The sequence below is a fragment of the Esox lucius genome, chromosome 12, assembly GCF_011004845.1.
Source record: "Esox lucius isolate fEsoLuc1 chromosome 12, fEsoLuc1.pri, whole genome shotgun sequence".
NCBI lineage: Eukaryota > Metazoa > Chordata > Actinopteri > Esociformes > Esocidae > Esox > Esox lucius.
In genome coordinates, this window is record NC_047580.1 from 24,333,835 (window position 1) to 24,357,480 (window position 23,646).

Genomic DNA, 23,646 nt, shown 5'->3' on the forward strand with positions numbered 1-23,646 from the left:
AGTACAACCGTCTAAACTCCTGATGATCGTCAACACATGGTTGTCTGGGAGAGAGGACTGACAGTTACTCAGCTGCTGTTTCCATGGTACCTCTATGACTGTTGACTTTGTTGTTCTCCATTCTGACCTGACCAATCGAAATGGTGGCTGTGGATCTCTTAACCTACCTATCCAAAAACAGGGGCTGATGATCTCTGAACATAAATATCCAAACGGTGGCTGTTGATCCCTGCAGGGGAAGAGAGGCCAAAGAGGTGTAGCTGGAGAGAAGGAGGAGTGTAATAGCTGATAAAGGTTTGTCACTAGGCAGCAGGCTTGTGTGGGTCTTCTGAAGGGGAGCCCCGCCTCCCTGCAGCCTTCACAGGGACATGCAGGCTGGGACGGGGCAGCGATCAGTCATTAATGGAGCCCTGACCAGAGTTGTAATGAAGAAATGTCATGGAGAAAGAGAGAGAGAGAGAGAACAGAGCCTGAGGAGAGGAGGGGAACCCAGTGTGCAGTGTGTATTGGCAGGTGTCCCTCCACCTAATTTCACGCCTCTGTGAGCCAATGAGGACCCAGACCATCGCCACTCCTCTCTCTGTCCCTCTCTCTTCTCTCGTCTTTTTCTGTCTTTTTCGTCACTCTTTCTGTATATATATATATTTCTTTCTATTTGAATATATATATACATATATATATATATATTTCTTTCTATTTGAATATATATATACATATATATATATATATATATACATATATATACTTCACATGAATGTGCGTGTGTTGACCCTGGTACATGACTGCTTTAGTTGGTTGGTACATATAACACATGTACATTATGTGACTTTCAGAGAGCCTGACTCCTATGTACATAGTGTCTGAAGGGGGGAGGTGGGGGAAGGTAATGTGCATCAGAACGTCTGTGTATAGCCATGGTAACCGTTAAAGAACCAGAGGATTCTACTCCCTTCTTCTGACATCACCAACACACAGACAGATGATGCACAGTGATGTTTGTTCTGTTTTAACGGCCATTCCCCCCTAGTCAGTCGCAGCATGTTGGCCTGTGGCCCCCCTGACCTTAGCATGCAGACAGGAGTGGGATCAGAGAGCGGTTATGGGGGGGGGGGTGGACCTCTGGGTCCAACTTACAAAACATCCCCCAGCACCAGAGAGCAAGATGAGTTTTGATGCTGGCTGCCCTCCTTGGCCCCGCCCACACATCACCCCTCCCCCAGCCCCTGAAGCCTGGTGCGTTTGTGTAGGGAAGATTAAGCTGCTCTGACGAAGCTGTGTTTACAAATATGCAGGCAGAGAAACAGGCCAAGCGGCGCTGAATAGGAATAGAATACAAATTGCTTTTTTATCTCTCCCAGGGCCAGGGCCAGAGAAAATGTGTTTGCGATTGTTGCTCCTCCGCCTGTGAAGGATAAAGCCTCAGCACTGGGTTAGGGCTGGCTGTTAGCATTCACCCTAGCCTCTCTCCTTCTGTCCCTGTTCGCTTCTTTCTTCTTCTTTCTTCTTCTTTCTTATTTTTTCTTCCTTTTCTTCTCCTTTTCGTCCTCCTTCTCCTTTCCATACTCCCTCCCCCTTGCTGTTCCTGGTAGGGAGTTGTTTTGCTGTTTCCTTGGTAATCAACTCTCCTTCTCTCCTTCTTCTCTCTTCTCCCTAATGTCTACTCTTCCTTTTTCTACTGTATACAGTGTTTTTACCTCCATCTCCCTCGCTCCCTCAGTCATTTATTTCTGACTCTCTCCCCTCCTGATTTCTAGAAGCAGGTCTCCCTTAACTCTTCTCTCGCCCCTATTTCCTCCCTGTCTTCGGCTCTTTCTGCCTTTGTTTCTTCATCTGTCTTCTTCTCTCCCTTCCTTTTCTCCCTCCTCCAGTCTCTCCCACCGTACCTCACACCTCCTCCCTCCTCCTCTCCCTGTAGGACTTGCTATGATTAACAGCCTCTCCCAGGCCCTCCTCACTCACAGAGGAGCTATGGGAAATTGAGTGCCTATATATCACGATGGGGGAGAGGTGTGGAGTCATGTACTAATCGCTCCTAACAGACCTGTGTAGCATTACAAATGTGCTCTCTCTCTTACAATTAGGCAACGACATGGCAGTGCCAACACAGTGGAACATGGCATGGCCGGTGTGTGTGTTTTGTGACTGCGTGTGTGTGTGTGTGTGTAATAAAATGAGGACAATAATATCACTGAAGTGGGGTTATATTTTTGGTTGGAAATAATTTTTTGTGGGGCTGTGTGTTATGTTTAGGGTAACCATTTAAATTGGGGTTAGGTTGAGGATAGACATCGCTGTCTACTTTCATTAAGTCCTAGGAAGTTCAGTCTACTTGTTAATTTCCCCACCACAGTGACACCTGGATCCTTGCCTCATATTTCACAGGGAAGATTGCCATGGCTCATTGGGCCCCTCCTTCCTGCCGATGAGGAGTCATTGTGACTCAAACACTGTTACAGGTTAAATCAATTTCATATGGTCTTGAATATCACTGTAATACAAATCTTGAGGATCACTATAATAAATTGCATTTATGTTGCATTTATATGTTGCCAATTGATCTTCTAAAATAGTAGTTATTCTGGGATTTTATAATACAGTTTTTCTAATTTGGAAGCACCAAATGTGCTCTTTTTGATACTGTATAGAAATCCTTTTTGGTGCCCCAGGAGAAAAGAATGAACTCTGGTTTGTGGAACCAAAATTCTAACAACATAATGTCTGTTAAATATACTTGTAATGTAGTAAAAGTCAAGGATGGAGGGGATAAAATGGCAGAGATATTTACATTTTAAAATCAAAATGACTCACTTGGCCTTTCTACTGATATTAGACAGTCACACAGACTCATACAGTGGCATTTATATTAAACAGTGTTTAGAATCCTGAACTGATAAAATGGAAGGGCTGTTCCATGACTTTTGCTTGTAATATGGCGAGTGGGGCTTCATGCGCTATGCTGTGACATCGGCTAATTTAGTCAATGTGGAAAGCACTTAAAACCGTACACACTCACATTCCCAGAGAGACCTGAGCTTTTCCCATAGCAGATCTACAGAACCGAAGTCAACGTGCAGCGTCACAAGTGATGGTTTTACCAAACAAGCGGATACCACAGCCCTCCGACATTACCCCTAGCCCAGTCAGATGAATGAATGGGTACTGCCCTACTGGAGCGTTCAGGGCAGGCTGTGGGAGGTGGAGCCCTATACATGTTGTAGACTACAGATATTTCCTTGGCCCTCCTCCAGCACTTGCATTTGGATCTGACTGAGCACTCTAACCATGGGGACCAAAGACCAGCAAGTCTTCTCCTTTGACTCAGCTGTTTCTGCTCGTCAGCCAATCACAGCTCAGAGTTTACCCTTGACCTCCTGCATTTCTACCACCAAGCCTGAGTCCCAAATGACACTCCATTCTCTATGCAGTGAACTACTTTCCTGTTAATAAGCAGTCCACTGTAGGGAGAACCAGGGTGCCATTTGGGGAGCAGCCAGGAGGACACCCTGATTGCCTTAATCCATTACCCCCTTTTAATGGAATGAAGCTTCCAGTCATGGGTGATAGCCCTGGACTCCTGGCCCCCTAATGCAAACAAATACTCATTACTCCTTTATTCTGGCCTTTTAACATTCCGGACAGGCAATCTAGAGGTCAGCCTAGAGACGGGAGGTGAGGTAGGATAATACATACCATCTACATGTGTACCTTCTCAGTCTGCACTTACACACACACTTACATGACCTATTCTAAACCATTATCCACTTATCTAGACCAAAGCTATTTAACTGTACTTAATGTCACAACAGTGGACACGTGTCACAGTTCTCTTGTGGCTGTGTAGAAAGACACACACACCCAGGTCCAATCACTTTGAAACGTACGACACAGTCAGCTGGAAACTGAGTACTGGCACTGAGTCCAAGGCTCAAAAGGGAAGAGGACAATGAGGATGAGTAGGAACATGGGGAGAGGAAGCCTGCTTTCTCAGTGCTACTACGCGCATCCCTCCCTGCTTCACACAGTCAGCCAGTGTGTGGTAGAATGGGTCTGTGAGGAACCCGGAGCTGACAGCAGAGATGGCCACCGCAGAGAGGATGTGTTCTCCCTGTCTGTAGGCTGGCATCATTGTGCTGCTGATTGCCATCATAGGGTGCATGAGGTCAAGGCTGTCCTTCTGAGGTGCCCCGAAGAGACACGCAAACATAGAATTACAGAGGGAGACAGAGTCACAGAGATTCTACCGAATATACAAACACAGAATTACAGAGGGAGACAGTCACGGAGATTCTACAGAATAAACAGAAAAATAATGATGTAAGGAGTTGATAAAAAAAAGTTCTATTTTATGTAAGCTTCAACTTCCTGATGTCGTCCAGCATCTCGCCATAAGAATGAAGCAGTAAAGGGGTTCTTTCAGAAAGCCTCAATGTTACCTTTCCCGGGTAAAATAACGAGAGGAAAAATGCCACGTTCAACCATCAGTAGAATATGTAAGCCTTGAATGCTGTTTGTGTGACTTGGTGGGATCATTTAGCTGGTGCTGTTTCTGAAAAGTACAGAATGTATGAAGCGGCATCAGTGCAGAGCAAGCATGGACATAAGGGTGCAGCTAAGGTCTAAACAGACATCCATACTGTCACTGTACCCCACCTCTACCAACAGCTCTCCTATTTATAGATAGTGATGTCAGGGGACAAGATCAATGAAAATCACCCGCACACTCTGTCCCTCTTTCTGCCACACACATACACAAACATTTGCTGTAAAAACTAATTAGTTGAGCTAACTCAATTCTTTTGTGGAGAACCATTACCACAAATCATTTGAGTAACTGAACTCAAAGTATTGCGGAGACAGTAATAACATATCCAGTGACATATCCAACCATGTAATATATATATATATATATATATATATATATATATATATATATATATATATATATATATATATATATATATGCAGTGGATATAAAAAGTCTACACACCCCTGTGATGTAAAAGAATGAGACAAAGATAAATCATGTCAGAGCTTTTTCCATTTTTAATGTGACCTATGATGTGAACAATTCACAATTCAATTGAAAAACAAACTGAAATCTTCGAGGGGGAAAAATGACAAATATAAACCTTATAATAACCTGGTTGCATAAGTGTGCACCCTCTTATAACTGGGGATGTGGCTGTTTTCAGAATTAACCAATCACATTCAAACTCATGTTAATAGAAGTAATTACACACCTGCCATCATTTAAAGTGAGTCTGATTAATCACAAGTAATGTTCTGCTGTTCTATTTTCCTGGTTGCACCTCAGAGCAAAAGCCATGGTCCGCAGAGAGCTTTCAAAGCATCAGAGGGATCTCACTGTTGAAAGATATGTCAGGAGAAGGGTACAAAAGATTTTCCAAAGCATTAGATTTACCATGGAACACAGTGAAGACAGCCATCATCAAGTTGAGAAAATATGGCACAACAGAGACATTACCAAGAACTGGACGTCCCTCCAAAATGATGAAAAGACAAGAAGAAAACTGGTCAGGGAGCCTTCCAAGAGGCCTACAGCAACATTAAAGGAACTGCAGACATTTCTGGCAAGTACTGGCTGTGTGCTACATGTGACAACAATCTCCCGTATTCTTCATATGAACGGGCTGTGGGGTAGGGTGGCAAGACGGAAGCCTTTTCTTACAAAGAAAAACATCCAAGCTCGGCTGAAGTTTGAAAAAACAAAGATCAAGTCCCCCAAAAGCACGTGGAAAATAGGTTATGGTCTGATGAAACCAAGGTTAAACTTTTTGGCCATAATTCCAAAAGGTATGTTTGGCGCAAGAACAACACTGCACATCACCCAAAGAACACCATACCCACAGTGAAGCATGGTGGTGGTAGCATCATGCTTTGGGGCTGTTTTTCTTCAGCTGGCACCGGGGCCTTAGTCAGGGTGGAGGGAATTATGAGCAGTTCCAAATACAAGGCAATTTTGCCACAAAACCTTCAGGCGTCCGTTAGAAAGCTGAAGATGAAGAGGAAGTTCACCTTTCAGCACAACAAAGACCCAAAGCACACATCCAAATCCACAAAACCATGGCTTCACCAGCAGAAGATTAACGTTTTGGAATGGCCCAGCCAGAGCCCAGACCCGAATCCAATTGAACATATTTGGGGTGATCTGAAGAGGGCTGTGCACAGGAGATGTCCTTGCAATCTAACAGATTTGGAAAGTTTTTGCGAAGAAGAGTGGGCAAATATTGCCACATCAAGATGTGCCATGCTAATAGACTCCTACCCAAAAAGACTGAGTGCTGTAATAAAATCAAAAGGTGCTTCAACAAAGTATTAGTTTAAAGGTGTGCACACTTAAACAACCAGGTTATTGTGGGTTTTTTATTTTTCCCCCTCAAAGATTTCAGTTTGTTTTTAAATTATAGGTCACATTAAAGGTGGAAAAAGTTCTGACATGATTGATCTTTGTTTCATTCTTTTACATCACAAGAATCTGACATGTTAACAGGTGTGTGTACACTTTTTCTATCCACTGTAATATATGACACTACATTTTATACATATATACATATATATATATATATATATATATTTATTTATATATATATATATATATATATATATATATTACATAAAATGTATGTGTGTACAAGTTATAATACTTAACTATTGTGTGTTATATGAAATATAGAGAGCCATGTTTACTTAAATGATTAGAGTTCATTATTAATGTATTTTTTGTAAGACGTTGCCAGTGATTTCTTCAGATTTTTTCCAGTCGTTATCCAGGATGTACTCTGCACATTCAGTAGATTCTGGAAGAGCTATAGCATTAAAGAATGCTGTATTAATGTCTGTGCTGTGTATTACATTGCTAACGGGAGAACTGCTTGATACTATTCCAGAAACACATAAAAAAAAAATATATGCATATCAAGCATTTCCCAAACTGCTTTAAAGATGGAGTGAAATGGCATTATTAATTGTAGAATGATAGTGAAGACATCAAAACTATGGAATAACACATATGGAATCATGTAGTAACCACAAAATTCTTAAACAAATCCAAATACATGTACTGTATATTTTAGATTCTTCAAAGTAGCCATCCTTTGTCTTGATGACAGCTTTGCACGCTCTTGGCATTCTCTCAACCAGCCTCATGAGGTAGTCACCTCGAATGCTTCTCTTTCTTGGAGTTATCACATATGCTTTTTTCTTCACTCTTCGGTCCAATTCATATCAAACCATCTCAACAGGGTTGAAGTCTGATGATTGTGGGTGCCTGGTTATCTGGAGCAGCACCATCACTCTCTCTCTGGGTCAAATAGCCCTTACAGAGCCTGGAGGTGTCTTTTGAGTCATTGTCCTGTTGAAAAACGAATGAAAGTCCACTAAGCAGGAACCATATGGGATGCTGTATCACTGCAGAATGCTATGGTAGCCGTTCTGGTTGGGTGTGCCTTGAATTCTAAATAATTCCTGTGGCAGTCCTGATGAGAGCCAGTTTCATCATAATGCTTTATGGTTTTTGCGCCTGGGCTTGAAGAAACTTTCAAAGTTCTTGAAATTCTATTGACCGACCTTCCTGTCTTAAAGTAATGATGAACTGTTGTTTCTCTTTGCTTATTTGAGCTGTTCTTGACTTAATAAGGACTACCACAATACAGACATAGTGATGGTCCTCTGTTTGCCAACTCTACTTTGTCAGCCTCGGTATGCCTACCCTAAAGCATTAAGAAGACAAGAAATTCCACAAATGAACTTTTAACAGGTTGACTACCTAATGAAGCTTGTTGAGAGAATGCATAGAGTGCAAAGCTGTCATCAAGGCTAACAGTGGATACCTATGAAATGTATTTTGATCTGTTTAATGTTTATTTGGTTACTTCATGATTCCATATGTGTTATTTCATAGTTTCGGATGTTTTCACTCTTATTCTACAATCTGGAAAATGCCCTTGAACGACTGGGCGTGTCCCAACTTTTGACTTACTGTATATGCAATACAATTTCCTGTGTCTCTGGTTTGTCTCTGGTAGGTGTCCAGCCCTATCACAGCTCAGATGATTAATTTTACATGGCCAGTCTCTGCTGTGACTTGGTCCATTTCCTTGTGTGTGTCAGAGAGAGAAAGCGAGAGAACATTTTATTTGGGTGGGTGTGTATGCATCCTCCTGTGTGTGTGTTTGTGGTGGCGTGCGTTTACCTGCGTGTGTCTGTCTATGCGTAATGCGTGTCACCAACTGTGTATGTGTCCTGTTTGGTGGCGTGTGAGTGCCCTAGGCCCCATGCCACCCTTCCATCCCATTAGCCATGGCCCAGCCCCACACATCCCCTTCCTGTGTGTGTCTGCTTTAACCTTGGCCAGTGGGCTGGGGGAGAGGCAGAGTAATTCTAACCTTAAAAACCTGCTGATTAAAGCTAGTTTGGTGGAATTCGATTCCACTTAATGCCTTTGGCCCTGAGCCTGGCTGCCTGGCATTAGCATCAACAGACACTGAGTCTTCAGTCAGGCTCACCCCCTCCCTGGATCAGCCCTCCCCTGGTCCTGTCCCGTGTACGAGCCAGCCCATAAACCCCATGCACCTGCCTCTCTCTCTCTGTCTGTTTCTCTCTCCTTCTGCGTATCTCTCTCTGTCTTTTTCTCTCTCCTTCTGCGTGTCTCTCTCTGTCTCTGTCTGTTTCTCTGTCTCTGTTTCCTCTTTCTTTGTCCCTCAGACCTTCACCCGACTCTCATCACCTCCGTGTCCTTCACACTTCCTAGGTTAAATGTGAGAATTTCATTTCACACTAAATGCAATTGTACAAATGAGCTGTTATTCTTTTCCTTGTGATGTTGATTTACATGTTTATGGGTCCAGCGTGGCTAATTAATTCCATACTTCAGAGCCTGTTTATCAACTGTTTTTGTTTGGCTACGTATTTTTAGAAACATAATTTCCATAACTTAGGTTGTTTTCTAGAGCATACTTTGTTTAACTTTTGTTGATTTATTTTTGTTCATTTTTATATTCCATCCCAGCCTGGCAATTAATTGAGTCCTCCATTATGTCATGCCTGACTTGGGTCTAGAAGCTAAACCTAGTGTATTTAAAGAGGAGAATTGATAATACCTTTTCAATTGCAGATGATAGTGTGTTGATAATTGCATTTTGTGCTTTATCAATGCTAAATACCTTTAGAAGATTGTTTGTTTCTATTACATTGGATGAATTCTAGTCCCACTTCCGGTTGCGCTGAAGGTAAGTTTGCCAGACGTATTGTGACTAGTATCCACTGAAGCTATGGGTTTCTCCAATCGTCCACATCAACATGTGGAGAGATATATAGTAGGGAGAATGGGCACTAAGCCAAACACACAAACACACACACACACACACACTTCAGCTAATTAGATTGTGGCCAAACGATAGAGCAGACCACATCTCCTGGCAGTAAGACAAAACGAAGGCAGGTGAAACAGCGCAGCATCAAAGTGCTGGTGAAAATGAGCTCATCTTCCTAAACACATGTGGCACTTTCGCTGGGGACTCATCCCATGATGTCGGTGCTGGGGGTGACTCATTCCATCACGTCTGTGCTGGGAGTGACTCATCCCATCATGTCTGTGCTGGGGGTGACTAATCCCATCATATCTGTGCTGGGGGTGACTCATCCCATCATGTCTGTGCTGGGGGTGACTCATCTCATCATGTCTGTGCTGGGGGTGACTCATCCTATCATGTCTGTGCTGGGGGTGACTCATCCCATCATGTCTGTGCTGGGGGTGACTCATCCCATCATGTCTGTGCTGGGCTGCAGTGTCGTTAACTGATCGATAATCATCATGGATAATGTCAATGGGAAGGCCTGGCTGAATCCTGCATCCCCCATGAATCTCTATTGAGTATTGATTGGGTCGTGTGTTCAGACAGGGAGAGGCTAGATATTAGTCTTATTGAGCCTTATTGACTGCTGCCTGAATGTTGCTCTATTTGTGGTGTGGAGCCCCAGGCTGAATTACCTGCCCCAGGCTTTAATGCACAAACACACACACACGTGCACACACATACACATGCACACACACACACACACTGGAATACACATATACACACACACTCACTGGGATAAACACATGTACACACACACACACACAATAGAATACACATATACACACACACACACGTAAGATGCTGCTGTCGTCACGCTGTGGAAAACAGCAAATTGGCAACATAAATAAGGTGCCACAGGCTGATTAAGAGATGCCTTCATACAGCATTATGATCTAATGACAGTTTCCCCTTCTCATACTTCTAGTTTTCTCTCTTCTCATTTCCTCTCATTCAGTCTCTTTCTCTGCCTCATACTCTCTCCTCTCCTTGCTCTTCCTTGTGCCTCTTGTGCTCCATGATGGATGGGTGTGAGTGATGTGTTTCCAGGGCAACAGGTGACAGGGCTGTCAGACCTGGTGATAGCTGGTGGGGACAGGGACATGGCTGTCAGACCTGGTGATAGCTGGTGAGAACAGGGACATGGCTGTCAGAACTGGTGATAGCTGATGGGGACAGGGACATGGCTGTCAAACCTGGTGATAGTTGGTGGGGACAGGGACATGGCTGTCAAACCTGGTGATAGCTGATGGGGACAGGGACATGGCTGTCAGACCTGGTGATAGCTGATGGGGACAGGGACATGGCTGTTAAACCTGGTGATAGCTGATGGGGACAGGGACATGGCTGTCAGACCTGGTGATAGCTGGTGGGGACAGGGACATGGCTGTCAGAACTGGTGATAGCTGGTGGGGACAGGGACATGGCTGTCAAACCTGGTGATAGTTGGTGGGGACAGGGACATGGCTGTCAAACCTGGTGATAGTTGGTGGGGACAGGGACATGGCTGTTAAACCTGGTGATAGCTGATGGGGACAGGGACATGGCTGTCAGACCTGGTGATAGCTGGTGGGGACAGGGACATGGCTGTTAAACCTGGTGATAGCTGATGGGGACAGGGACATGGCTGTTTAACCTGGTGATAGCTGGTGGGGACAGGGACATGGCTGTCAAACCTGGTGATAGTTGGTGGGGACAGGGACATGGCTGTCAAACCTGGTGATAGTTGGTGGGGACAGGGACATGGCTGTTAAACCTGGTGATAGCTGATGGGGACAGGGACATGGCTGTCAGACCTGGTGATAGCTGGTGGGGACAGGGACATGGCTGTTAAACCAGGTGATAGCTGATGGGGACAGGGACATGGCTGTCAGACCTGGTGATAGCTGGTGGGGACAGGGACATGGCTGTTAAACCTGGTGATAGCTGGTGGGGACAGGGACATGGCTTTTTAACCTGGTGATAGCTGGTGGGGACAGGGACATGGCTGTTAAACCAGGTGATAGCTGATGGGGACAGGGACATGGCTGTTTAACCTGGTGATAGCTGATGGGGACAGGGACATGGCTGTCAGACCTGATGATAGCTGGTGGCCCTGCTGTCTGTCATGTCTGAGTGTTTCATTAAGCATTGCTCTACTTTGGTCTGGTCTGTCTGGCTGTCTGGTCCTCACTTATCCTTCTTGATCCTCACTGGTCCTCGTTGGTCCTCACTGGTCCTCACTGGTCTTTGTTTGTCCTTGTTGGTCCTCACTGATCCTCATTGGTCTTCTTTGGACATAATTATTTCTTACTTGTCCCTAAAGGAACCTGTTGTTCTCCATTGGTCCACATTGCACCACATAGTGGTGGTCAGATAAACAATTGGTTCTCATTGGTCCGCACTGGTTTTTCTTGGTCTTAACTGGTCCTTGTTGGTTCTCATTGGACAGGTTGACATTCTGTTACCATAGTCAGATGGTATGAGTGACACCTGCAAAATGGATTTGCTGTGTGAGTGTTTTATTTTGGAGGACGCTGGGACTGTAACTTCTACATTGTCCTGACTACAATGGGCACTGGGCGAATACATTACGGTCACGGAGCTTGGAAACGGTGGCCTGTTGTATCCTTTTCTATTGTAACTCTGTCACACCTTGAATACAAAACAGCAATCATCTGTCTGTGTGTGTGTGTCTGAGTAAGTGAATCTGTAAGGAGAGAGAATTATTTATTTATCCCTGTGTGTGTACGTGTGTGTGTGTGTGTGTGTGTGTGTGTACGTGTGTGTGGGGGGGTTGGTGAGTGTGCGTGTGTAATTAGGGTTTAATGGCTGGCCCAGTCTGTCACAGCCCAAAGACAGCAAATAATAGTTGTGCTGCTGCTGTCACTTTGTCAGTGTTCAGCCTGGAGAGAGACGCCACTACTAACACTGGTAGATAATACGTGTCTCGAATTACTGATAAGCACTTGCGGGTGTCAGGCTCTGCGTCTGTGTGTTGAAAACACAAGAATCTAGGTCTGACTTTGAATGTGCCAAACGTGAAATAGTCTGCGTGTAGGCATACATGTCCACATGCATGTGTGTGTGTGTGTGTGTATAAATGTGTGATTGTGACTCTGTGTGTGTTTGTGTGAATGTGTATTTGTGACTGTGTGTGTGTAAGTATGTAATTGTAACTGTGTGTGCATGTGTGTGTAAATGTGTGATTGTGACTGTGTGTGTGTGTTTGTGTGAAAATGTGTAATTTTGTGATTGTAATTTAGTGTTTGTGTGTGTTTGATTCAGTGGCAACAGCCAGGTGCAACAGTTGAGTTGTGCTTTAGAGCACCTGGCTGTTTTTGTCTGAAACTTGTCTCGGTGTGATTCAGTCAGAAATGAGGTAAACAGAAAGACGGAGTCTGCCTCAGGGATAATGTATTCTCTCCACAGACCTCCACAGTCACAGCACAGGCTGTTAAACCAACAACCAGCCCACAACACACCTGTCTGTCTCTCTGTCAGCGCCCAGATACAGACCTCAGCACACACACACACAGAATGCATTGCACCTGTCTATGGATAGAGGGGGAGTAAATGGTGAATATTAGAACTGAAAATGAAGTTGTGACTAATATAAATATGGTGTGGGATTTAATGACTGTCTTGTGGGGATTGGAGACAAAATTTGACAAACCGTTAATGACTAACTGTAACATTATGACTGTATTATGAGTAGATTACTGTATAGGACTTAAACTGTATGACTAGAACTATAGGACTTTAACTGTATGACTAGAACTATAGGACTTTAACTGTATGACTAGAACTGTATAGGACTTAAACTGTATGACTAGAACTATAGGACTTTAACTGTATGACTAAACTATAGGACTTTAACTGTATGACTAGAACTATAGGACTTTAACTGTATGGCTAGAACTATAGGACTTTAACTGTATGACTAGAACTGTATAGGACTTAAACTGTATGACTAGAACTATAGGACTTTAACTGTATGACTAGAACTATAGGACTTTAACTGTATGACTAGAACTATAGGACTTTAACTGTATGGCTAGAACTATAGGACTTTAACTGTATGACTAGAACTGTATAGGAATTAAACTGTATGACTAAAACTGTATAGGACTTTAACTGTATGGCTAGAACTATAGGATTTTAACTGTATGACTAGAACTGTATAGGACTTTAACTGTATGACTAGAATTATAGGACTTTAACTGTATGACTAGAACTGTATAGGACTTAAACTGTATGACTAGATTTATAGGATTTTAACTGTATGACTAGAACTGTATAGGACTTTAACTTTGAAGGTTAAATTCGGCATGCTAAGCTAATTGGCTTAAAGCTATGTGATATCAGTCAACACTGGTATGACAAAAACGTAACATTTAACTGTTCCTATTATGTTTGAGACTGGTTTTTAGTAGCAATGTTTTGCTTTGAGTTTGTACTTTGTACTGTTTGTTATCATTTCAAGGGCTGTATTCAGGTACACACCTAAAAAAAGGTATTAGACGACGTGTGTTTAGGCTGTCACACGTTATACTGTCTATATATAAAATGGGTTGTTTGGATCCTGGATGCTGAGTAGTATTACAAGCCATCATGTGTATATGGAGTAAAGAGGCCATTGGAACCCAGTCGAACTTTGAGTGCCAGGCCCCCCACCATGGGGGAAAACAGGATGCTGTCATTGGCACACAATCAAAAACTATGATCCAACCTAAGTTCCCACAAACAGGCCCACAGTACAATTACTCAAGTTTTATTTTGATATATATATATATATATATAGGTTGAGAGAGGTAACTGCTTACAGCTATGTGCCATTGAAATCAGCTGGTAGCATGGCAGTGGATTGTTGATGATTAAATGAGCATAATATTTGGGTTGAAATCCCCCCCAAGCATCATACTCATAATTTTAACTCAACAAAGTGTGAGCTACACATGTAAATAATATCCTCAATATAGGCTAATTTAGCTGGGGTCAATTGTATTGATTCACAAGCTTTCAGCCACGGCATCTTTCCCCCCACGCGTTGCCATGACATTTCAATTTTTTCGGTGGATTTCCATTAACCTCTTTACCACATCTATTGACATAAACGTTAGCCAGCCTGCATGGCAACCACATAGCAACTATGCACAAAGCACTAACGACTGGGTCGCGTTTGTTGCACCATGACAAGAACAAGAACTAACAACCAGATTTGATCTGGACTATTATCTTTCTAGTGGAACAACTGAATTGTTTGCATTTTACTTAAAATATAAAACTCATAGTTATTTTTAATACATTGGCAATTCTTTGCAAAAGCAATAAGGCATGTGACTCTGTGTGCTGTTGGGTAAACACAGTAACAGATAAATGGACCGACCGACCAACCTGCCTCTTGTGCCTTATTACCTAAATTCCACAGCAACCGTTGGTAAGGCTCCATAGTGGTGATGGAGGAGGTATCTGTCTACTGTCAGGCCGTAGTAATGGATGACAGAGCAGTGAGAGTGGGTGGAGGTATACGTCCTATTCCAGACAGCAGTAATGGATGGCAGTATAGTAAAACAATGAAACCACAAGGTCCACATCACATCCCTTCACAGTTCCACGGTGGTCTAATTCCGCGGTTCTCACTAAATGGGTGCTTTGTTTTCCAGACAATGGAACACCTGGAAGAACAGTATTTTTAACTGTTCGCGTCGAGATGAGCGTGTTTATGCGTTTGTTTGAGACGTGTGCGTGTATGAGCGTGCGTTTGCGCGTGTGTCGAGGAGCATGCATGTGTGTGCTGAAGAATGCGATGGCTTGCCCGAACCCAGCCGGGTGTCTGTCGCAGAACCCTGGTACTTTGGGATAATTAATCAGACTGTTTGATGTTGGCAAACGAGTGTTTACCCAGACTCAGTTCCTCTGCAGGCCCTGCTCTTTATAACAAGTGTTTAGTTAAACAAGACCAACACATAACACACTTCAAGATGTTAATTTATCACCAGGTCCTGGGAGCAACATACCCCCACCACCTCACACACACACACCCCCCCTACACCCGTTCGTATATACAGGGCCCCAGGAAACCCTGTGTACCTAAACACTACTGAATAATGAGGGTGTGTTTGCGTGTTTGTGTGTGTGTGGGCACATGTGTTTGATTTATCTCACAAAGAGCCAAGCAAGCCGCTCGTCTTAAGAGCAACGCATTGTTACTCACTGTTCACTTCACAAATATTTTATTTGACAAAAGTGTATTTCCCCACTGTCAGCCGGAGTGGTTGTGAAGCTGTGGCTGTACCTGGAAACAAAAGCAAACTAGCTAGTTACCATGGAGCTGTGATTCTAGGCATCCCAGAGTAGGACTGCATCCTACTGGGATAAGAAACGGAGGAGGAAGATAATTGGTTTATTTATTTGTTTATTTATTTAGATCCCCATTAGCGTCTGCTGATGCGAAAGCTACACTTCCTGGGGTATTCATAAAAAAGTGACAAACAGAAAACTACTGAAAGACAATAACAGACATGCAAATGTGCAATGCAGCTAAAGACAAACATGTACATGGTATGTTCTAGGGTGTGATGGAGTAGTTTGTGTGTGTTGGAAGAGGGTTTTCGCTTTCCCTGTTTTGCAATTACATTTAATTTTCTTCTTGAGTAATTGAAGGAGTTCCATGCTATCCTGGTTCTGTACAATACTGTGGATTTCTGACGGTTCCTTCTGATGGTTCCTTCTGACGGTTCCTTCTGATGGTTCCTTCTGAAGGTTCCTTCTGACCTTCCTTGGGGACAATGAGAGACCTCTGGCGGCTTGTCTTGTAGGTTATATATGGGCATCTGAGCTGCATGTTATTTCGTTGTGTAGAAGATAGTGACTTCTCTTTACTGTAATAGTTGTCATAACAACAAAAAAAGAAGCAGTCACTCTAAAAGTCTATGGTGTATTGTATTTATGCTAGTTCTGTTTGGTCCAGCTACAGCAGTGCTGGTTCTTTCTTTCACCATGCTACTGGACAACAGGCAGTATGGGGCAAAACCAGGGCCAGAACTACTACTGTTCTTTAAAAGATAAACAGACCTATTTCTCCCTATCAAGTTCCACACATTATGTTTGAAGTTTAGACCCCAGGTCTGGTCTAGGTGTTGTTGTTCCAATGTAGAGGTGCTTCTCAACTGGCACCCTGATCCCTCTGCTTCACCTTTCTACACCTCTCTACACCTTTCTACACCTTTCTACACCTCTTTACATCTTTCTAATACACTTTACATATCTCTACACCTCTTTACATATATCTACACCTTTTGTACACCTTTCTACACCTCTGGACACCCCTCTACACCTTTCTACTTCTCTCGACACCTCCCTACACCTTTCTACACCTTTTCTACTACTCTCTACACAACTCTTAACCTCCCTACGCCTCTTGACTCCTCGTTGCCTCTTTACTCATCTCTTCACCCTCTCTACACCTCTCTATTCCTCTCTACACCTCTCGACTCCTCTCTGCACCTCTCTACTCCTCTCCTCTTTACTCCTCTCTCCTCTCCTCACCCTGGCCCCTCTAGTTGTACCCCTCACCCCACCATTTCTTTACGCTGGTCCCCATTCTGCTCTCTCTGGGTCCTGTTCAGAAGTAATGCATTACAGGGTGTCATCCGGTACCGGGCATAGCTGTAGTGGTGGTGAGAAATATCTGCCCCTTTGTGGGACAGATACCAGGAGGGAGGGAGGGAAGTGTTATCGGAGAGGGCTGGGGCTCTCTCTCCACGGTAACAAGCCCCCAGGCCCTGTATTATCTGTTTAGGATAAGGATATTAATAAAGCTGAGCTTTAGTTATGCTGCATACGGCCCTGGGCCCTGCAGGGGATGACGGGGACATAGGAGGACCTGAAGCACCTAAATCATCCTGGGCGAGGAAAAGGGGTTAGGGAGAGTCTGTGGTTATGTTAAACTATAGATGCAAAGAAAGGAGAGGATGCCAAGAGAAGCATTGGAGAAGAGAGGGAGGGGATTAAAGAGAGTGGGGGGGGGGGACTGGAGGAGAGAAGGAGGTAAAGGAGGAGAGTTGTATGGGTGAGGAGATGTTGTTGACCCAACCTTATCAGTGTTCATAGCAGCTTGGTCCAGTTCAGAACCACTTTTGCTTGGAAGACAAAGGCCTGGGCATCTGGCTGGTCCCACCAGTAGGGTCAGGGGTTAGAGGTCAGGACTGGGTTGTGGAGGTCAGTCTATTGTGTTTCTCCTCTATAAAGGTACTATATTCTAATGGCTGTTCTGTCTCTATTTCAGTGTCTGTACGGCTGCTATGTCCACTCCTCCATCATCCCCACCTTCCACCGCCGCTGTTACTGGCTGCTCCAGGTAAGACACTCCCTCCCTCCTCTACAGACCTCACTGCCTGATGGGTAAGAGCAGGGGGGCATTTCCTCCCTGACACAAAGCAGGTTAGAAAGGGAGGTGCGTTGTAGGCCTTTGATCTAGTAGACTATAACACCTGTTATAGTCTACTCCTCCACCTCTTCTCCTCCTCCTCTCCTCCTCCTCCACCCCTCCTCCACCCTCTTGGTTGCCTATTCCAATCTTCCTCTACTCCTCCACCCCTCGTCTATGTTGCCTGCTTGCGAGAGACAGATCAAAGCTAACCCTGACACTTTACCCTGTACACCGCAGCCTGGCTCTGAAAAACACACACGCATCTATATACACACACACACACACACACACACACACTCGCATGTATGCACACCCACGCGCACACACGCACACAATCTTACGCACACACACACGTACACACAAACATGTACACACACATACACACAGGTGTACGTGTATAGAGGGCTACATAAGCTGTCTCAGTTTCAGAAAGCGCAGCACTTCTGTTCACATCGGCCTCAGGACACACACGTGTCAAAGATGTTGGGGCTCACTCACTAAGCGGGGCTCTACTCTTCATCAGCTTATCAAACATACGTGTGTGTGTGTGTGTGTGCACCCCAGACTGTGTGACCCCTGACCTCAGCCTGACCTCAGACGACGAGAAACTCCACAACCATATTTTTGCTTTAAGGTAGAACTCATGGTTCCTCAGGTTGCGATGTCATTGGCTGACAGAAGCTTATTAAAGGACGTAGCTGTTGTTGAGGAGTACTTTCATGATGACATTGGAGGTAGAAACCTCTCTTCCGGTCCATCCTCTATCATATCTCCCTGCCTCTTGTCTCTGTAGTCCTCTGGCAGTGTTCTGTCCCAGGTCAACCCTGGCCAGTGTGGTCTCAGTTTCCCGCCTGGCCCTTTTTCCCACATCGACCAAGAATAGACCGCTATTTTTTTCCTTGTTTGAGCCTGTGTTACCATGTGTTTGCTGTGCAGCAGTGGTCTGTCAACAGACTGGAGCATCTTCAACTCCCTCAGCACCTACCCGGAAAGGTCACCTCTTCTCACTGCCATCAGCCACACAACACCACAGAGATGAAAAGAACTGCCATGACCGAGGACTGAGATGGAGGGAACTGATGGGAAAGGGGGGGGGGGGGGGCATGGATTAAAAAAAGAGAGGGAAGGGTAGTGTGAGACTGACGGAGAGATGAAACAGGATAACATGGAGGGAGGGTGAGAGGGAGGGAGTGGGGTAGGGAGGGGGAGTTTTTGAAAGAAGAAACAGAGGTTGAGAGAGGAGGGGGGGGATAAAGGAAATGGAGTTTCAGAAAGATGGAGAGAAGATAGAGGAGATAGAGCGGGAGAGGGAGGGTGAAACAAAAGCAGAAGGTCTGTGTGGGGGATTTGGCCTGGGGGCGTCTGTTTCTTAATCCAGTCTTTAAGAGTCAAAGCCTTGGTAATGACACCGGGGAGGAGGAGAGGTGAGACCTAGCTGTTAGGGGGGTCCTCCTCTCCTTTCTCCTTTCTCTTTTCTCTCCACCTTCTGTTCTCTTCCCCTCTCCCAGTCAATCAGCCCATCTCCGGTGCCACCTCTCAGTGGTATTAGACCACTTTAAAGAGTGAGGGGAAAGCTCCGCCACAATTAAGTGCTGCAAACAACGAATAGAAAATACAGCAGAGCTTAAGAGCAAAGCGGAGCAGGGTCTCACAGCAAGCTGGGCTGTCTCTCACTCTGGGACAATTCCAGTCATTCCAATTCACGCAGCTCAAAATAGACCTTTGGGGGAATGATGATATTGAATCAGTGTCATACCTTTGCTTTCTCCCTCCAGACCTAGCCTCACACACACACACACACACGCGCGCGCACACCCTTTCTCCCTTCAATCCTGGTGGCTCTGCTGATTGATTCAATCTCTCCATGTCCCCTTCTCTTGTTTAGTGCTAATGGAATGTAATTCCCTGGCCCTGCCTCTCCATCAAGGCAGACAGTAAGGTGGTGTGTGCTGGCCGGCAGGGCCACGGAGGTGGGGGTAATTATGAAATGAATACGGAGGGTGTCTGAGGGGAAACTTCATTTGTCCTGCCTGCCTGGCCCAGAGAGAGGGGTCAATAGTCCGCCGGGATTTAGGAGAGCAGCGAACGGAGTGACGCGGATCACCTGATGAAACGATTTGGGAAGTGCAGGACAGATTAGTCAACTTTCTGCAACGATCTCTCTTCCTGTCCCTCTGTCTCTGCTATCTCCAGGGCCATGTTTTTTGTGAGGACGAGCGGGCCTTTTGTTTTCTCATGTCTCATTCACTTTCACCCTCCCACCCCCCCCCCCCAGTGAAAAGTACTGTATGCCCTGATTGATAGCAGTAGTTGGCTCCTCCACCAAGGGACTGATGTACAAACTCACATGCACACCCTCAAACTGTATACACTCTCAGGCACTGATGAAAACCAGCCGTGACACATGCAGTACATAGTGTACTACCGGAATGTTCCGCCCCCTCACCGATGAACAGCCGTAGCTTATATAAACATGGGCTGACAGACACATGCAGGTACACATCCAATATTCATACATAGTACTGTGGACCTACACGCGCTGAAACACTGGTACCTCTGTAGACCTGCCAGCTGTGTTGGACCTGTCTGTCTGCCCAGTGTCTGTCTGCCCAGTGTCTGTCTGCCCAGTTGTCTGTCAGCCCAGTGTCTGTCTGCCCAGTGTCTGTCTGCCCAGTGTCTGTCAGCCCAGTGTCTGTCTGCCCAGTGTCTGTCTGCCCAGTGTCTGTCAGCCCAGTGTCTGTCTGCCCAGTGTCTGTCTGCCCAGTGTCTGTCAGCCCAGTGTCTGTCTGCCCAGTGTCTGTCTGCCCAGTGTCTGTCTGCCCAGTGTCTGTCAGCCCAGTGTCTGTCTGCCCAGTGTCTGTCTGCCCAGTGTCTGTCTGCCCAGTGTCTGTCTGCCCAGTTGTCTGTCAGCCCAGTGTCTGTCTGCCCAGTGTCTGTCTGCCCAGTGTCTGTCTGCCCAGTGTCTGTCAGCCCAGTGTCTGTCTGCCCAGTGTCTGTCTGCCCAGTGTCTGTCAGCCCAGTGTCTGTCTGCCCAGTGTCTGTCTGCCCAGTGTCTGTCAGCCCAGTGTCTGTCTGCCCAGTGTCTGTCTGCCCAGTGTCTGTCAGCCCAGTGTCTGTCTGCCCAGTGTCTGTCTGCCCAGTGTCTGTCTGCCCAGTGTCTGTCAGCCCAGTTGTCTGTCAGCCCAGTGTCTGTCTGCCCAGTGTCTGTCTGCCCAGTGTCTGTCAGCCCAGTGTCTGTCTGCCCAGTGTCTGTCTGCCCAGTGTCTGTCAAACAACCACTTGGGTTTCATCAAGACAGCTGTAACAATGCGCTTATACAGATAGATTGTCAGTCGTTCAGCCAGCCAGAGAGTCACTAAGTCAGTCAGTGAGCGGTTTCTTGAGTGGCCTGTTCTGAGACTGGCCATGGTGCTGAAAACCTCCTCTCCAACTGGGTTTTGTTCTTATCAGGGGCTGGTTTTTCCAAACTTTTTCAGGGGTTCATAATAAGAGGAATTGTGTAAAACATTTTTTTTTCTTTTCTTTTTCTTTTTGTAATCAGATTAGTTCTGATGTTATTACCATTATAAACAGATCACAAAATGCTGATTGTGTCCTGGGGACAGGTCTCTATATTGCCATCTACTGGGAGAGTTGTGTTACCGCTTTTTGTTTAGCCATTTTAAGCAGAGATGTCCCACCCAAAATAAAAGAAAAAAGTCAGTATTAATCGTATTCTATAACCCTCTATTGTTTTACCCAGATACAGATCAATCATGCGTTCTCTAAGCCAGTTCTTCAGAAAATAATCAGGTAAAATTCTTCACAAATATCAAAATCAAATAATCTGGTTTATTAGAATTTGAATAGGTCTGAGTGGAGTTTGACATTTAGTGGAGTTTGGCTCCGAAGTTGAATAGAGTAATTTAGAAGAGCCACCAGGACTGAAGGGACAGTGTGTGTGTGTGTGTGTGTGTGTGTGTGTGTGTGTCACCATAGTGGTCAGTGTCCCGACACAGCTGCCTAGCCCAGACTCATCATAAATATTATATTCTTCTGAATCATAGATGACCAAGTGACTTCACCAGGAGAACGTGGGCGAGAGGAAAGACCTGAGCTTTCTTGTTTATTAGTTTGGTTGAATAAAAGTCATTTTTTCCCTACCCAGGAGGAGATAATGGTTAGCCTATGCCTGCAGGCTGTACTGTTTGAATAGGTAATGGCCTTGTGAGAGAAACAGGCAGACAAACAGGATCATCTGGGTGTGTTTGTCAGGCTGTAGATTCTGGATCAGAAGGTTGGCCGGTCTGCCTGGTCCTGAAGCTGCCATGTGGAGCTCTCAGCAGTATGCTGGTCCTCCCGCTCCTCTCCCCTGCCATGAGGAGAACAGCTGCTCAGTGAACATGGCCGTGTGGAAACCATTTGCCAGGTGCTGTCTTCTCCTCCTCCTCCTGTAGCTGTCCTCACTGTGATCCCCTGCTAAGTTTCTCTTAAAACGGCACAGAGTAACCCTCGTACAACCCCCCCCCCTCACTGTCTCTCCACCCTCTCTCCTCCCTGCCTCCTCTTTTCCACTCCTGTCTCCGCATCAGCTCCTCTTTTCACCTCACCCTTTCCATCTTTCTCCTTTTCTCTTTCGTGATGCCTTTGAGTCTTTTCTTCCTGTCTGTTTCCAGCCCAGAGACTGGCATGATAGTGTCAGCAGTGGCCTGACCACCCTGGTGTCTTCACCTCTGACACACCTAACTGACATCTGGTTAGCTGGTTACTTCCTTAACAGCGTCCAATCATTTAGATGGCTACAGGAGCCACTTCTACTGACAGAGAGAGCGATTCTGGCCCTGGGGCAAACTGCCCCTCCCCTTCCTCTCTGCCGGTCGGCTGCTCAGTGACTACGACCTTTTCCCCAGGCAGGCCTGCAGCCCCAGCCTATCGGCACGGCTTCTGCCAATTATCAGAAATCCCCTGCCGCATTTGTCTTGCCATTTTCACTCCAGGGCTGGAGCAGAGCGGCATGCGTGGCCGCAGTCTCGGTCTCAGCGCGCCGCATCGAGAAGGCTAGACGGAGAGAGGCCAACCATCTGCAGATAGACTGCTTAAATTATTCAGCTTTCCCGGAAAGGTTAAGGCTTAAAAAATGAGCCAAGCTGACATTCACCCGGTCATTGAGCTCTGCCCAGGCATCGGTAACATACGTGCAGACATTTCCACACCTTCAGGATGTAAGTGGAGCCGATTGGCCTGTCTTTCTGTGATCCTCCTGCTCTCAGACAGACTTGACCAGGGTTACTTTGCTCTGCCCCCCCTCCCAGCCGTGACAGGATAGAGATGGCTGGTTACTTTGCTCTGCCCCCCCCCCCCCCCCGCCCCAGCCGGGAAAGGACAGAGCCGTGTCCGCCCTAAAGACGCGGGGCTCACTGCCGGATACGGACAGGGTGAAATCCATGACGGAACATAAAGGTGGTCTGTCCGGTACTGTGATAAAACCCTGCCTCCCTGCTCTGCTACAGATTACTCTCCCCTGTGAGTAGCAGTGTAAGTCTCTGATTGCTTCCTTCTCTGTGACAGAAGGGGACAGCGGCAGACCACACTGACTGACGGTGATGTTGTGTTGTAGACGGGGCAGTCGGGTCGTTGTGTTGTAGATGGGGCGGTCGGGTCGTTGTGTTGTAGATGGGGCGGTCAGGTCGTTGTGTTGTAGACGGGGCGGTCGGGTCGTTGTGTTGTAGACGGGGCGGTCGGGTCGTTGTGTTGTAGACGGGGCGGTCAGGTCGTTGTGTTGCAGACGGGGCGGTCAGGTCGTTGTGTTGCAGACTGGGCGGTCGGGTCGTTGTGTTGTAGACGGGGCGGTCAGGTCGTTGTGTTGCAGACGGGGCGGTC

At 45.8% G+C, this 23,646-nt stretch overlaps 1 protein-coding gene across 8 annotated transcripts in view; it reads left to right on the forward strand.

Moving 5' to 3' along the window:
- The window catches only part of camta1a (calmodulin binding transcription activator 1a), a 375,769-nt gene that overhangs the window by 284,079 nt on the left and 68,044 nt on the right, over positions 1–23,646 (forward strand). For all 8 annotated transcript variants that reach the window (XM_029124099.2, XM_029124100.2, XM_020051920.2 and 5 more), the window contains one exon: positions 17,644–17,715. In XM_029124099.2, coding sequence (XP_028979932.2) covers positions 17,644–17,715 — 72 coding nt within the window. The remainder of the gene's footprint in view (positions 1–17,643; positions 17,716–23,646) is intronic.